Raw genomic sequence first — 13,615 nt, 5'->3', positions numbered from 1 at the left:
ATGAAAGGAAGTAACAGCCTGAGGAGGAGGAAACTCCACCAGCCTCAGATGTCGTGAAGTTTATGATGAAATAAGCAGCACTGATCCTCCATGGTCAAGGGATTTGGTCACACCTTGGCTGCAGGTGTGGTTTGAGGCATAGGGGAGCACAGGATTGATGCTGGGTGTTGCCCCAACTTCTGGTGGAACTGCAGGCAAGTCCAGGGTTCCACAATGAGGAAGAGGGAAATAGTTCTTACAGGTGCTATAAACCTTCTTATAGGTGCTCCAAACCTTCTTATAGGTGAGCAGTGACACCTTTGTTGGCATACAAAGGTGTCACTGGTCACCTCTAAGAGGGTTTGGGGGCTCTGACAGCAGGAGTGTGGTTGCTAAGGAAGTAAGGCTGTGGGTTGTGACTCCTTGTTTTAATTCTGCTTTCTTTGGCAAAATTCCCCCAAACAGGAATGGGTTCAGAAAAGAGTCCTTTACAGGGCATTAAGACCAGAAATATGGTTTGTTGAAATAACTGACTCTTCCACCTCTATTTGCTTGTGAGCCAAATCCTGGGCAGAATTCCTTTTGCAAATAATTTTCCCTTTAACTCAAATGAGAGGAACACAAGGAGCTTTAATTCTCTGCCTGGTATCTAGTGAGACAGTCATGCTGCATTCATTGCTGTGGTGTCTGCCCCATTGTGCACAGACTTTCAATTAGCCAGGCTTCTGGTTTGGGTTTTTGGGGGGAGTTATTGTTGGTTTTTACCCTCATAGAAAACTCTCTCTTATAGCATGAAACCCTTTCATGCTGCCTGCTTGTTTTATTCTTGGGTGTGATGTGGCACAAATAGTGTTCTGTTGTACTTGTAGGAAGGAGGGCAGTCTGTAAGGGAAATGCTTACTTTAATAAATTGCAGATTTTTGGTACATGGGATATTTGTTCCAACAGTGGGTTTTGCACTGCCCAAAATTTCAGTTTCAATTAACTTAATTGTATTCAATAGGCTGAATGAAAAGATCTTAAGTAGCATGTGAGTCAGGCTTTCAGAATGAGTGCTTGTAGGAGGTGGCTGCTGCCTGCTCAGCTGATGCACAGGAGTCCTGAGCCTTGGAAGCAAAGGCACAGATCTACAGTGTGCACAAGCTCTGTATCTTTGCTCATTTCCCAGCTTATTTCAGGATAAAGGTCTGACATGCATGTCATATAAATGGTGGCACTTTGTGACTGCAGGTGGTTGGTCTTTCTCTGCCTCCTTTTCCTCATGCATCCACATTTAGATCCGCATGCATATCCTGTCTTCCCTCATAAAAACAGATACCATAATAAAAAAGAGGCTTTATTAAACTAATGCAATAAAGACGTTTTCTTTGAGGATTTAAACACTTCATTTTTAATAATAAAAATCAAATTGTCATTGTTGCATCCTGTATAAGTTTTATTCAAATCAGCCTCTAAATGCTTTGTGCCTAAGCAGCTCTCTCCTGAGATGTATGCATTTTAGCATTAGTTAAATGAGTTTAAGAGCAAGGCTCATACTCTGGCTGTAGGCACTGAATTTGGAGATCAGAAGATTTCTTCTAAATGAAGGATTGATGAAGTGTACTGTGTGATTGACTATTGGTCTCCCATTCATGGAGAGTTAGTCTCAGTCAGAGTCCTTCAAGTTCTGAAGAAGAGCTGGTCAGGGAACAGGATACAAAACCACTTTTTTCCTGATGGAAATGATGACAGAATGGATACGAAGGTGCTTGGTTTGGCTAACCACTCAAATTTTTCCACTGATTATCTAAAGCAATTTTGTTCAGCAAAATTGGACTGGACACATTGCCAGGATAAGCATTTCTGATAGACTTCCAGCATTTCTGCTTCCTATCCTAGTTGGAATTAGAAAGAGATGCAAGGGAATGGAAACAAAGCAGTGAGCATTTGAAAAGGAGCGTGAGTCCTAAGAAGCTTACAGGTACTTCATATAGAGGCTCTTGGTGAGTGCTGTATACTTAGAGGCAAAGAGAAGTATTTCAGAATTGTTGAATGTATCTTGTTCAGCCCAGAATACAATACTGAAGGTGAGACCTGGAGTAAATGCAGAGAGGCAGAGAGATGTCATGGTAAAATTCTGCCTTGAAATGAGAAAAACACAGCAGATGGAAATGCTTTATTCCTTGAAGGGTTGTGAGAAGTCAGTGCTTCTGCTGCAGAGCTCCTGGACTGGCCTGCTGCCTCCAGATTGCAACTGCAAGTAGCAAACAGCTGTAAATATAAATGGTCATTTTAACCTGGCAAAATCAAGTTTGTTGGTACAATTATGATGTAGTTTGGTAGAAACGTGTAGCTAACCAGTGTTTCCCTGGGTGCTGCCTTCCATGCTGGAAACAGGCCTTGTGTGCTGAGAGGGGACAGGTTGACATCACTGACGTCTAAGATTGAAATATAATAAATCTATGTTTTCTGATCCTGCTGAGGGTCACATCTATCCCTGATGGAAGGCAGAATAGTTTTTCTATTGAGACTTGTCAGTATAAGTGTAGGGCTTAAAAATACTTGGAACTTTAAGCACTGCAGAAGCAATATTTTTCTGGTATTTCAGCATTTTTTCTGTTGCTCTTGGCCATAGCTGAAGTATGGAGAGGCACAAATAGACTGAAAGTCTGAAAAAGTGTTTATGCTTTTTCAGTCTTTCATATATATAATTTCCTTATACAGAACATATAAACTGAGGTTTAGCACATTAGTTGGGTTTATTTAAATTTTTGCCTTGGCCAGTGTTTTGATTGTCCAAAGCCTGTTCTGAACCTCTTTAACATTAGTGCCTGGTTTTGTAGTCAGATGGCTTAGGTCAGTAAGAGGGAGAGCATGACTTCCATCCATGTCATGGAACGTGATGTGTGTGAGGCCCTGTCCAGTGCTTGGGAGTCTCCTGCTGCCCCATGGCCCTGGACATTGAGGACACGAGTGCCTGGGCTGCACTCCAGCAGCACGGCCTCGCCCCCAGCCAGATTGCTTTTCAAAAGTTCCATTGCAAAATTGTCATGCCTTTGGTCACTGGTAGTGCAGTCTGCTGTCCCACTGAGCTCTCACTGCCACCCTTTCCAGGCCTGAGCAGGAGCCCTTTGGGAGGAGGGCACAGAGGCTTTGCTCACCTTCTGTGTGCTTTGGTCAAGCCTGTGTTTGCCTCAGAGGCTGGTCAGTTTGGTCCCCTGGGTGTTGGAGTCACATGGAATAACATTTGCTCTACATTGCACTGCATCGTCTCTCAGAAACTGCTTAAAAAAAGATTAGGTGCCAGTGAGGTTTGGGTTGTTTGTCCTGGAAATGCTGTAGTTAATAAAAATAAAAGAAATTCACAAATGGGGTTTCATAGAAAAATGCAAAGCAGACTCCTGTGACAGTGACTTTGCTTGCCTGAGGGGACTGCGTTTCAGCTAGTTTGAAAAAACATGGTCAAAATTACTCCTGCCTTAAATAGATTCAGTGACTTTTTTGTTTTGATTGGATATGTGCTTTTTTCTCCACCACAGGTATTATTTTCTTAAAGGCAATTATGGATCCAGTGTGTAATTTTAAAAATAGTCTAAGTTCCAAGGGTAAACCAGGCTGTGCAGAGCCCTTGTCTTAGGGCGATCACACCCCTCGTTTGCAAGCACAGCCTGTGTGAACATTAAACTTCATCAGTTGCCTCTTCAGCAGCCGGTTTAAAAATGATGCAGAGGAGTGGAAAAGCAAAGATATTATCGAGCTACATGTCCTAAAATGTATCCTGGGAGCTGTGTTCTATGTAGAAGATCTGTTTAGCTATTTAAAGTTATACTGACACTTTCTAGTCCCTGAAGATGATCTTTTAGGTTTGCAGAATTGGTTACTCTGCAAACTGCCAGTTTTTTTATTTTTTAATACGTGAGATGTAAGTAAGTCGGAATGAGCTAATTTAGCCAATGGAATTTTATAAGAAATCTATGAATGCTGTGGGTTTCCCTCCCTCACCCCCTCCAGTAGAAACATAATTTGGAGAAATGAAAACAGTCTCTGGCTGGCTTTAGGGCTTTCTCAAAAATAGAAACAGTAGGGTTTGTCTGGCCGGGCCAGTTTCCTCACCACACACCTGGTGTATATCACTTTAAAAAATACATTATGCCTCATTAAATTACAATTAAATGAAATCATGATCATTTGTTTTTCTGGAAGGAAGATGTTTTGCATATTGAAAGCCTAATTTGTTGCAGGTGACAAAAAGGCTGAACAGATTATTTAATATCACTTTATTTTTTATAATGTTGCTCGCTGGTTAGTTTGCGTATACTTCAGTAGCTCAGAATTATATTATTGTCAACGCTATTGCTCTCAAGACACTTTATTTTATTATCCTCCCCTATCACTCAGCTATCTGCTGCTGCTGTTTACCGCTGTTGTTGTTTATCTTCACTTGCAGGAGGACACGAGATTTGTCCCTCATGAGTCAGTTTTCTTATTAGCTCTCCTGCTGTGTACATGGTTCCTAAGCTGCCAAAGCACTTAGAGGAGCTGCAGAAAAACCCTCTTGGCAGCCAGATTTCCTTCCTGTGGGGCTGGAGCAGGGCACAGGGAGCAGGGCTCCCCCCTGCCAGCGTATGCTGGGGAAGCAGCGAGTCCCCCCTGGAGCAGGTGCCTGCCTTAGGAGGAGAGGCTCCCAGCCTGCTGATGGAACAGGCGTGCTGCAAAATGCTGCTGTGTCCCTCTAGCAGCTCAGGCTGAGATCCTCGTGGGAGCAGCAGCGCAGGCACCAAATCTACAGCGTGAAAAGGTGTTTGTGGTGATAAATCGGAGCCTGCAAGCACAAGGGTTGGTATCTCAGGCACTGAGATACATCTTAGTGCCATGAGCAAGCCACTTGTACCTGTGAGCCTCTGATTTACATACAGAGTCAATGACTGCATGGAAAAGTAATTGCTGGCATGCTTTCACGTATGTTTCTGCTCTCCATTTTTGAAATTGGACCATAAATTTAGTGAGGCTAAAACGGGAGGGAGAAAAAAAACTGTTTCAGAGTCAGCTCCAGTAGCTTTCAGGTCCCTTTCTTTCATACTAAACTCATCAATTTTTGGAGTTGAGGTTTTCTTCTAAAAAGAAGTTTTACATACATTTCCTTTCAAAGACATAGGGAATTAGAAATTTAAAGAATTAATGGAACCAATACTCCCTTTATTTACTTCATTTAAAGAATTTTTCACTGACTTTAGGGGAAATTTTAATAAGGGCTTGCATTGATCTTGGAATCACGCAGGTTGTCGCTTCAAGCTCCTGCGTGTACTTTTTTTGTTAACCTCCCCCAGCCTATGAGCCTTTAAACTTTAGAAAGCTTTTCAAAATGTCCTTGGCTTCTCTCAGAGGTGGTAAACCCTGAAGAAGAAGCCAGGTGTGAGCATGCAGTGGTGTTGAGGTCGCACAAAATACCAAAGGACAGCCCAGCACTGCTGGTTCCGAGAGAGCAGACCTTTTTCACCAGCCAGCTTCTCTCTCGCGTCCCACTTCTGAGTGGTGCTAACCATGCTTCCATTCCCAGCTCCAGTCCTTCTGGTGCCCACACTGATCATTGCAGAAAAACGTAATTGGGAGCGTCTCAGCTTGATTATATAGATGAGAAGCTGAAAAGATGGAGCCTACCTTCAGGTTGTGTGTGAAACTTGCTTAGAGCACTTGTGGTATAAACTCTGCTGAAGTAGAGGTTTCACATGTGTATTTTAGTATAGGTGTTGAATAGCAGATAAATGCAGGTACAGGAATATCATATATTTGTCAGTTGGTTTTGTCAAGAAGACTGGTAAATGAGGTCAGTTTATACTAAAAATGTTGTTGTTTGGTTAATTGGCCAACTGTAGTGACAGTGCTTTTAGCCAGGCTTTTTGAAGGAGGCTGTCTGATATGGAAGAAAATAAATGAAAACTAAATACTACAGGGCTTGGGGTATGTGACTGCTTTCTAGTGACATTTTTCTGACAAGAAAGGAGTAAGCCTTGCCTGTCCTTGGACCCTTGCCTGAGTCCTGGCTGTGAAGTAACTGCAAACACTCATGTCAGCAGCCACAGCGGGGCCGTGTCGGGCCCTGCAGGTCCCTGTGCTGCTGAAGTGCTCCTCTCCCAGAGGAGCCCTCCAAGGGGAGCCCTCCAGCTCCCACTGGGATTTCACAGGGCTTCTGTGGCCAGCCTTCCTGGGAGCAGCGGTGCAGCCTGCAGGTGACAGGGGAGCAGGAGCAGTGTCACATGGCTCAGGGAAGCAGATTAGCCTTTTGGAATAATGAGCCAATTGCATGTTAACAGTAAGATATCATTTTGATATGTTACCTTAAGGTGTAAGTAGCCTTGATGGACAGAAATGCTCCCTCTCTCCTTCCTTGCACCCTAGTACATTAAAACAGGAATAGTTCAGAAATTTGCTGTTCTTGCTGTTTGGAATGGAGTTCCAATTGTGAAATGGGGATATGAGGGGGTGCCTGGGGGAAGCTGGTGGCACACGCTGTGTCCTTGGTAGTTTCTGTGGGCCCTGATCCAGACTTGTGTGCTGTGCCTTTAACTTTTAGATAATCCATGGAACCATTGAGTGTGAGTGCATGCTCTTACATATAAATTTAATCCCATCATTAGATGTAAGCCTATTTTAATGGCATTTTCATCTCTCCAATTCTTTTATTTTTTTACTCTTTAATTTTTAGAAATGCTGTGTAATGGCTTTTGTAAAACCTAGATTAATATGGTGTTCATTCACAGTTGCAATGTGAAGCCTGTGTTATTTTAAAAAAGAGGCATGAAAGAATGGGTTAAATCCCTGAAGCTAGATTCGAAGGTTTTATTATTGCTTCATTTTTCTCCTTTCAGAAATGACTGTCCAAACTGAAATGAGCGGACTGTAACATCAAAACCCAGCCAAACATTTTTCTTTATAAACCTCCTGCACTGTTTAAATGTCGAAACTAAATTTACCAACCTTGGCAGATTTGTCAAAAATGAACAGGATTGCCAAGCGCTCCCAGCTTCAAGTAAAAAGAGAAAAAGAGAGAGAGATCTAACAGCTCTTAAAATATTTGCAGCAAGCACCTGGTGATAACTGCAATTTCTTCTAACCAGTGCACCTACCTTCCTATCCAGTATCTCCGTACTCAGAAGCTTATTACTATGCCAGAATAGGACAGTCCCAAAATAAACCCCAGCCCCCAGAAGACAAACACTTTCCTACAAAATATCCCCTCAGGGAGAGCCCATGAGATTCTGATGTAGATTCTCAGTATTGCAACCCAGCTGGTTACACTAAACAAATTTTTAAAAACCAAAGAAACCCATCAACGCATGACTGGCTTTTTTTTTTTTTTTTTTTTTTTTTAACCAGGGTTTGTTGTCAGAGATCCTGCGTAAAGAAGAAGACCCTAGGACAGCTTCCCAGTCCCTCCTGGTAAACTTACGGGCAATGCAGAATTTCCTCAACTTGCCTGACGCGGAGCGGGATCGTATCTATCAGGATGAGAGAGAGAGGAGTATGAACCCAAATGTGAGCATGGTGTCTTCAGCTGCCAGCAGCCCAAGCTCCTCCAGAACACCCCAGGTAAGATGCAATCCCTTACTGCCTGTTTGTTGTCCAGATAATTCCAGGAGTTTCTTTCCACCCTTGCTCTGTCTGTTGCTCCCCTTGCCCAGATGAGTTGTGGAAAATCTTTTGTAAGGTTTTGGAGTGGCTGTTAAGAGACATTTAGTGGATGTCAGCAAGACACTGTGATGATCATTCTATCTTTAATCAATGCCATAAGGCAAAATAGTATGTAACATTAGTGCATGTGGGCATTACATACAGGCTATTGATATATGTCCTTTAAATGGCTATTATAGAATATATTATGGAAAGACAGTGCATGTAGCTTTTTACCTGTGTTGATTACCTTCTTTAGAGCACAGGGAATTTCTGGGCTTCTGGTTCATATATGTTGCCATAAAAGTGTCTAGTGAAGAGAGGTCGATAGTGCATTAGATAGATATTAGAAAATACTGTACTCCATATTCTGCATAGGAAATCATGGTCCCTGTGTTAGACGTTTTTACAAGTAAATGTTTGAGGTACAGAAAGTGGAGATGGATGGTGTGCTGGGAAGGAAGATGATGCTTACAGCTCCCAAGCAGCTGTTATCTCATTCACTTAACTGCATGTGTTTATTAATGTGCTGTTGCTGCCCACTCTTCCCTGGTTAGGTTGCACTGAGAGGGAGCATCCACAAACTACACTGTAATAGTCACCCCCCTTGTACCAGGCTGATGCAGTCCCACACGTGTACTCTGCAAAGTGAGGGTGCTTGCACAGGGCTGCTGATGAATTCCTGTCATGACATTTGATTAACTTGAGTCTGAAGTTTCTAACAGTACAGACATGATGTGTCAGCTCTAGCACTTAACTGATCTTTAGTAAATAGGCCCGTTTAACCCTTCTAATAATATCAATGATCACTTCTCATTGAATTCTCTAGTCACAGCTGCTAAAAGTAAGCAAACAACCACTGTTGGGAGAGTGAAATGTTACACTCAAACAGACCATCCTTACAGAAGGTGTGTTGATTTTGTAGAAACTGTTGAGGTTGTTCAGTTTAACCCAGACATGTAGGTGCACGTCACCGAATATGTGATATAAAGAATTGTTTTCACTGAAAGCAAGCTTATCCTGCCAACCCAAATTTGGCACTGAATTTTCATTACATGGGAAACTCATTGTATGCTCCTTATCTTTTTTAGTTACCTTTAGGTGAAAATAAATATATAGAGAGATTTTAATAGTGGGTACACTATTTTACTATTTAAATAGTGTAGCCACTTTCTGCATTGGTGTCGATTCATTAAAGAAATAGCTTACTCCTGCATACATTTATTGCAATAGGTTTTGTACTAGAATCAAGCACCAAAAGAAAATTGAGAGATTAGATGCAATCTGGTGAGAAAAAAAATGGGATCTCTTGCCCCATTTTGTTCCTGTGTTGAAATATGCCATTTTCCCATGCTGTAGCCGCAGCTAGGGCATGATTTAAAGTAATGGATTTTTTTGCCTGCCTTTGTAAGAGCTAAATGTTGCTAGAAAACCATAGTCTAGAAGTATAAACCAGCACATATTTGCCTTATTTCAGCTCAAAGAATCCAACAGAATTTTGTGAGGGTTTTGATCAGCAAAAGCAGCACACAAAGGTTTGTGTACCCAGTGCTTGCCTTGTGCCCGCTGTGTAACATTTCCCCAGCCCTCAGAGGGCCAGCACCAGTCAGCACAGGTGCTGTTTTGACAACTTGGACACCTCTGCAAATGAGGCTCTTCCCAGCTCCCGGGCAGGCAGCACGGTTACTGCGCTTCCCCATATGCCTGCTCTGAGTTCTGAGAGACAAACGCCGTCCTCGCAGGCAGCAGCAGCTCCCTAGCCTGCCCTGCAGCTCTAGGGTGCTCTGGGGCAGCAGGGGTAGGAGCTGTACCAGCCTTGCAGGAACTGTGTCAGTGTGCCAGAGGTGATGGAATGGCAATTGGAGGCATGGTTTCCATAGATACCGATACCCTGCAGCAAGGCTTTTGGGATTGAGTGTGCTGGGTGGGAGAGGAATGGCAGATACCTGTGGAAGTGCTCGTGCTGCCATGCAGGCAGGTGTACCCAGCTCAGCTCTCCCTGACTCTGAGCCAGCCCCAAGCCTCCCTTTTGTGATATCCCTGGCTCAGGACCAGGTGAGAATGACAGATTAATCCAGAAAATGGGGTCCAGTTGCTGTGGGGAAGATGCTCTGAGCTGTTGGGAGTTGTTTTATGCACACAGAACCCCAGCAGTAAGGGACTGGGTTGCAGTGCTCTAGCACTGTGGTTGCAAACACTTTTTTTTTTTTTTCTCCACTGTTGGCAATAAGATGTTTCAGTAGTGTCAAACTCCTTCTAAATATCAAGACCAGCTTTGAATCTAGACTTCTAACATTAAATACTTTATTTTACTGACTTTGGGTTGGTATTTGCCCTTCCTATTTTGGTGATTAAATAAAAAAGCAGCTTTCAGGGTGTGCAGGGCAGGCTTTTTCCTGATATGTGGCTGTGGACCTAAAAGTGTAGTAGACCCATGCAGGATGGAGTTATATTTTAAATCTTTCTTTTACATGCTAATTTGTTCTTCTCAGGATCTCAGACATCCATAACGGCCTTTGAGGCCATGGTGACCTCAGCTGCTGTGCTAGCCAAAGGCTCCAGTGCCTGGGAAGACTTTTTTATACCTGACAAATCTCCATTAAATCAGTCCTGACAGACTTGGACAGTCCTTTTCCTTTCCATGAACTCTTTGTTGTTTTCTTACATTTCCACAATTGCCCTAACTCTCACCTATCTGTAAGCATTGACTTTCAGAGCAGGGTGTCCCTGTGGGTCCCTGTGTTGCACTGTACCCAGCTCATGGCCTGTGGATGGCAGTGGTTTGGCCCTGGCCTCCTGGGCCATGGTGGCCCTGCTCTGCCCCAGCTGCTGTCCAACTGTCTCTGCCTGCACACGGGGCTGGCCTCAGGGAACAGGGAAATCTTACACCCTTTCTGTGTGCATCCTGCCTGCGACAGGCAGGGAGCAAGCCCAGAGCAGTGCCTGCTGAGCCTGGAAGGGGAGAAGACACAGGTTGGTTAAGGCTTTATCTCAAAGTCGTAAGGAAGAGTGATTAGGCTAATGTGTTATCGTGACTGACTTTGGCTCAATTATTAATGTGGCCTCCATACAGAAGAGATGTCAGGAAGAAGAAGATTTGGAGGACAACAAAACAGAAGAAGTTCAGAAGGTTTGGTTTTGCCTAGTTAACCTTCCTATTAACAAATAAACGTTTGAGCATGTCTGCCTAGTTAAATATTAACATTAGATGTATTCTAGCAGACTTCCACTCTGACACAAGAATGGGATCCATCTGAAAAGGTTCAAAATTGGGCCAAATATGAGGGTCACTGGGGTGTATGGGTGGTTTGGGTCTGTTGGGAGCTGTGAGCTTTGCCATTTAGGTTGTGTGCTTTCCTAAGACCCCTATGTTTCAAGACAGAACAGAGATTTTGTATCAGTAACCCACATTTCCCTTAAAAGGTTAAGGGGTGCAGTGATCAGCCCTCGTATCTCTCTTCTTTGAGCCCAGGAAAGTAAATGAGATCTGTCTCCGAGGGAGACACACTCAGTGAGCAGCACACTGCTGCCACTCCCTCCTGCCAGTGCATTCTGGGGACCACCAGTCCTGGGGGCTTGCAAATGGACATCCTGTAGCAGTCTTCTGAGCTGTATTGACAGAAGCCTTGCAGGGGTAGTCCAGCCCAGGGAAAGCACTGGCAGCATCCGTTATTGTCCTTCATTTGTCACAGAAGCTGATGGGAAATCATTCAATTAAAAGGAGTGCAGTGGAATACACAAAATCTCAATATGAGTTTAGGAGAATGAGGGCAGCACATCAAAGGCGTGCCAAAGCCCAGCTTTATGAAATGATTTTTTTTTTTTTCATTTCCACTGATTTCCTAGGTGAAATTAGGTGACAGTCTGGCTAGCATAATGATGATAAGGCTGGGAAACCATACATACTCAAATGACATACGTATAGTTTTAATAAAGGATGAGGGAGACTTGAGGGAGTGCATTAAATTGAGTAATAATTTATTATTTAGAGACCTCTACCCATTTACTCATTTTTTCTGGGAGAATTGGCTCTTCCTCCAAGGTGTAGGCCCGTTCTAGAGAGAGGGGAGAAGGTAGAGCCTGGTGGCTATGCTGCAGTAGCTGGCTGGCAAAGCCAATGTCAGTGTGTGCCTGCAGCCCAGTGCCCCAGCTACCTATCCTGTTGTTGAGCTGCTCAATAAACATGCTGGGAGAGGGGGAGGCTTGACAGGGCCTTGCATGTCCTATAGGAATGCACTGCAATTATTTCCAATCACAATTAACCTGATTAGAATAATGGACAGGAAGTGTCCCTCTGTAGCTAATGCAGTTTGGCATCAGCTGACTGAAATCCTTTGATAATTTCTGCACAGATGGCTGGGCTGAAAGCAGCACTTTTTTAATTATTATTTTCATGGTCTCTTGGTAGGCCAAAACCTCGACACCAACAACAGACCTCCCCATTAAGGCGGACAGCGCCAACGTCAACATCACAGCTGCCATTTATGATGAGATCCAACAGGAGATGAAAAGGGCCAAGGTATCTCAAGCTCTGTTTGCCAAAGTGGCTGCCAATAAAAGTCAGGTGAGTGGTATAGGGGATTTCATTGTTGTGGGTCTTTGTGGGGTTTTGTTTTTAAAGCAAGCTCTCGGTTTGGGACTAGATGCATCTCTTCCTCCTACCAATAAAATTACATCTGTTCCTACCATAATAATAATTTTCATCTCTGGGGAACCTGTCATGTTTGGCTTTTGCCTGCTTAAGTGGTTTTCTTTTCCCTTTTAAAAGTGACTGAGGAAAGGGTCAGTTCACAGCCAAGCTTTTTCTCCCTTTTTGTACAAACATGTCTGTCTTTTCCCATGTGTGGTATATAACTTACACCTCTGCTAGCAGGACAAGGAACTTCCAAAATGGTGGTATCCTACTCATTCAGCAGGTAATGAAATTGCTTTCTCAAGTGGTTAACTGAGGGAAGGCAATATTAGGCAGGTGTTTCCTTTTTAGCATGTTGTATGTGCTGCATATGGTATTGCCATGTGAATAATTCACATTGGATCCAATCATTTTTACAAAAAGGCATGAGAAGGCACTGCAGTGAGTTCTGCTGGATTAATTTCTACCTTGGGTGTAAAAAATACATGTGAGCAAACCTAGGTCGGGGTGAAATTCTTGAAGAGAATCCATTAATTTAAAAATTTCATCCAGCTCTTTAAAAAAATATAATGCACCAGAAGGGATTTTGTGGAAATGAGGACAGATTTTTTTGAAGGGCAGCAAGTGGATTGGAGATTGTTGGAAGGAATTGTTTACTCAGTGAAAAGAGCTACTTCTGATCCTGGATGAAATGATTCAGTTCAGCAAGGAGAGGGCATCAATATGCACACAAAAAATGCACAAATGTGCACATGACAATGAGAGAGTGGGATAGAAGTATCTAGGTGCATGCACTCTGAAAAACACACACTTCCCTCTGTTCAGGGAAACAACATTATAGTCATTAAAGCAGATGTAAAATAAGCAGTTGAAAGGCATATAAAGAAAGCATCAAAGGCTATCAAAGCACAAGCACATGGGAAAGCCTTGTCCTTCTTACAGGTATTTGTGTCCTGACTCATGGAGATCTGATTAATTTTTCCTTCTTAATGTAATCATTTATTTTCTTTGCATTTTGCTTTCTCTTGTCAGGATAAAGGGGTTACAGTCCTTCTACCCCCCAAACTAAATCCCAGGCTCAGTATGAAATACATAAAAGGAAAATACCATGGAACCCTCTTAAACTGTTAAATGCATAAAAATCTCATGTACCACATGGCAAAATATAATGAGAACTGGAGCTGTTAAACGAATAAAGCTGTTAAAAGCATAATGCCACTTGGCACAACTACTGTGCATTTAACGGTTTTCCACTGTGTAATAAATGACATATGTGGTAAACGTGCAGTAAATATAAAAACTGCACAATTGATTTTGCAAACGTGCCCCTTATTCTTTGCTCCATGCAGATATCAA

At 43.0% G+C, this 13,615-nt stretch overlaps 1 protein-coding gene across 1 annotated transcript in view; it reads left to right on the top strand.

Moving 5' to 3' along the window:
- The window catches only part of SATB2 (SATB homeobox 2), a 106,078-nt gene that overhangs the window by 58,801 nt on the left and 33,662 nt on the right, over positions 1–13,615 (top strand). The window contains exons 6-7 of the mRNA XM_058809526.1: positions 7,333–7,545; positions 12,035–12,190. Coding sequence (XP_058665509.1) covers positions 7,333–7,545; positions 12,035–12,190 — 369 coding nt within the window. The remainder of the gene's footprint in view (positions 1–7,332; positions 7,546–12,034; positions 12,191–13,615) is intronic.

Source organism: Ammospiza caudacuta, chromosome 8 (genome assembly GCF_027887145.1).
Source record: "Ammospiza caudacuta isolate bAmmCau1 chromosome 8, bAmmCau1.pri, whole genome shotgun sequence".
NCBI lineage: Eukaryota > Metazoa > Chordata > Aves > Passeriformes > Passerellidae > Ammospiza > Ammospiza caudacuta.
The sequence above is the reverse complement of the archived record's forward strand: the minus strand, read 5'-3'. Positions and strand labels throughout refer to the sequence as shown.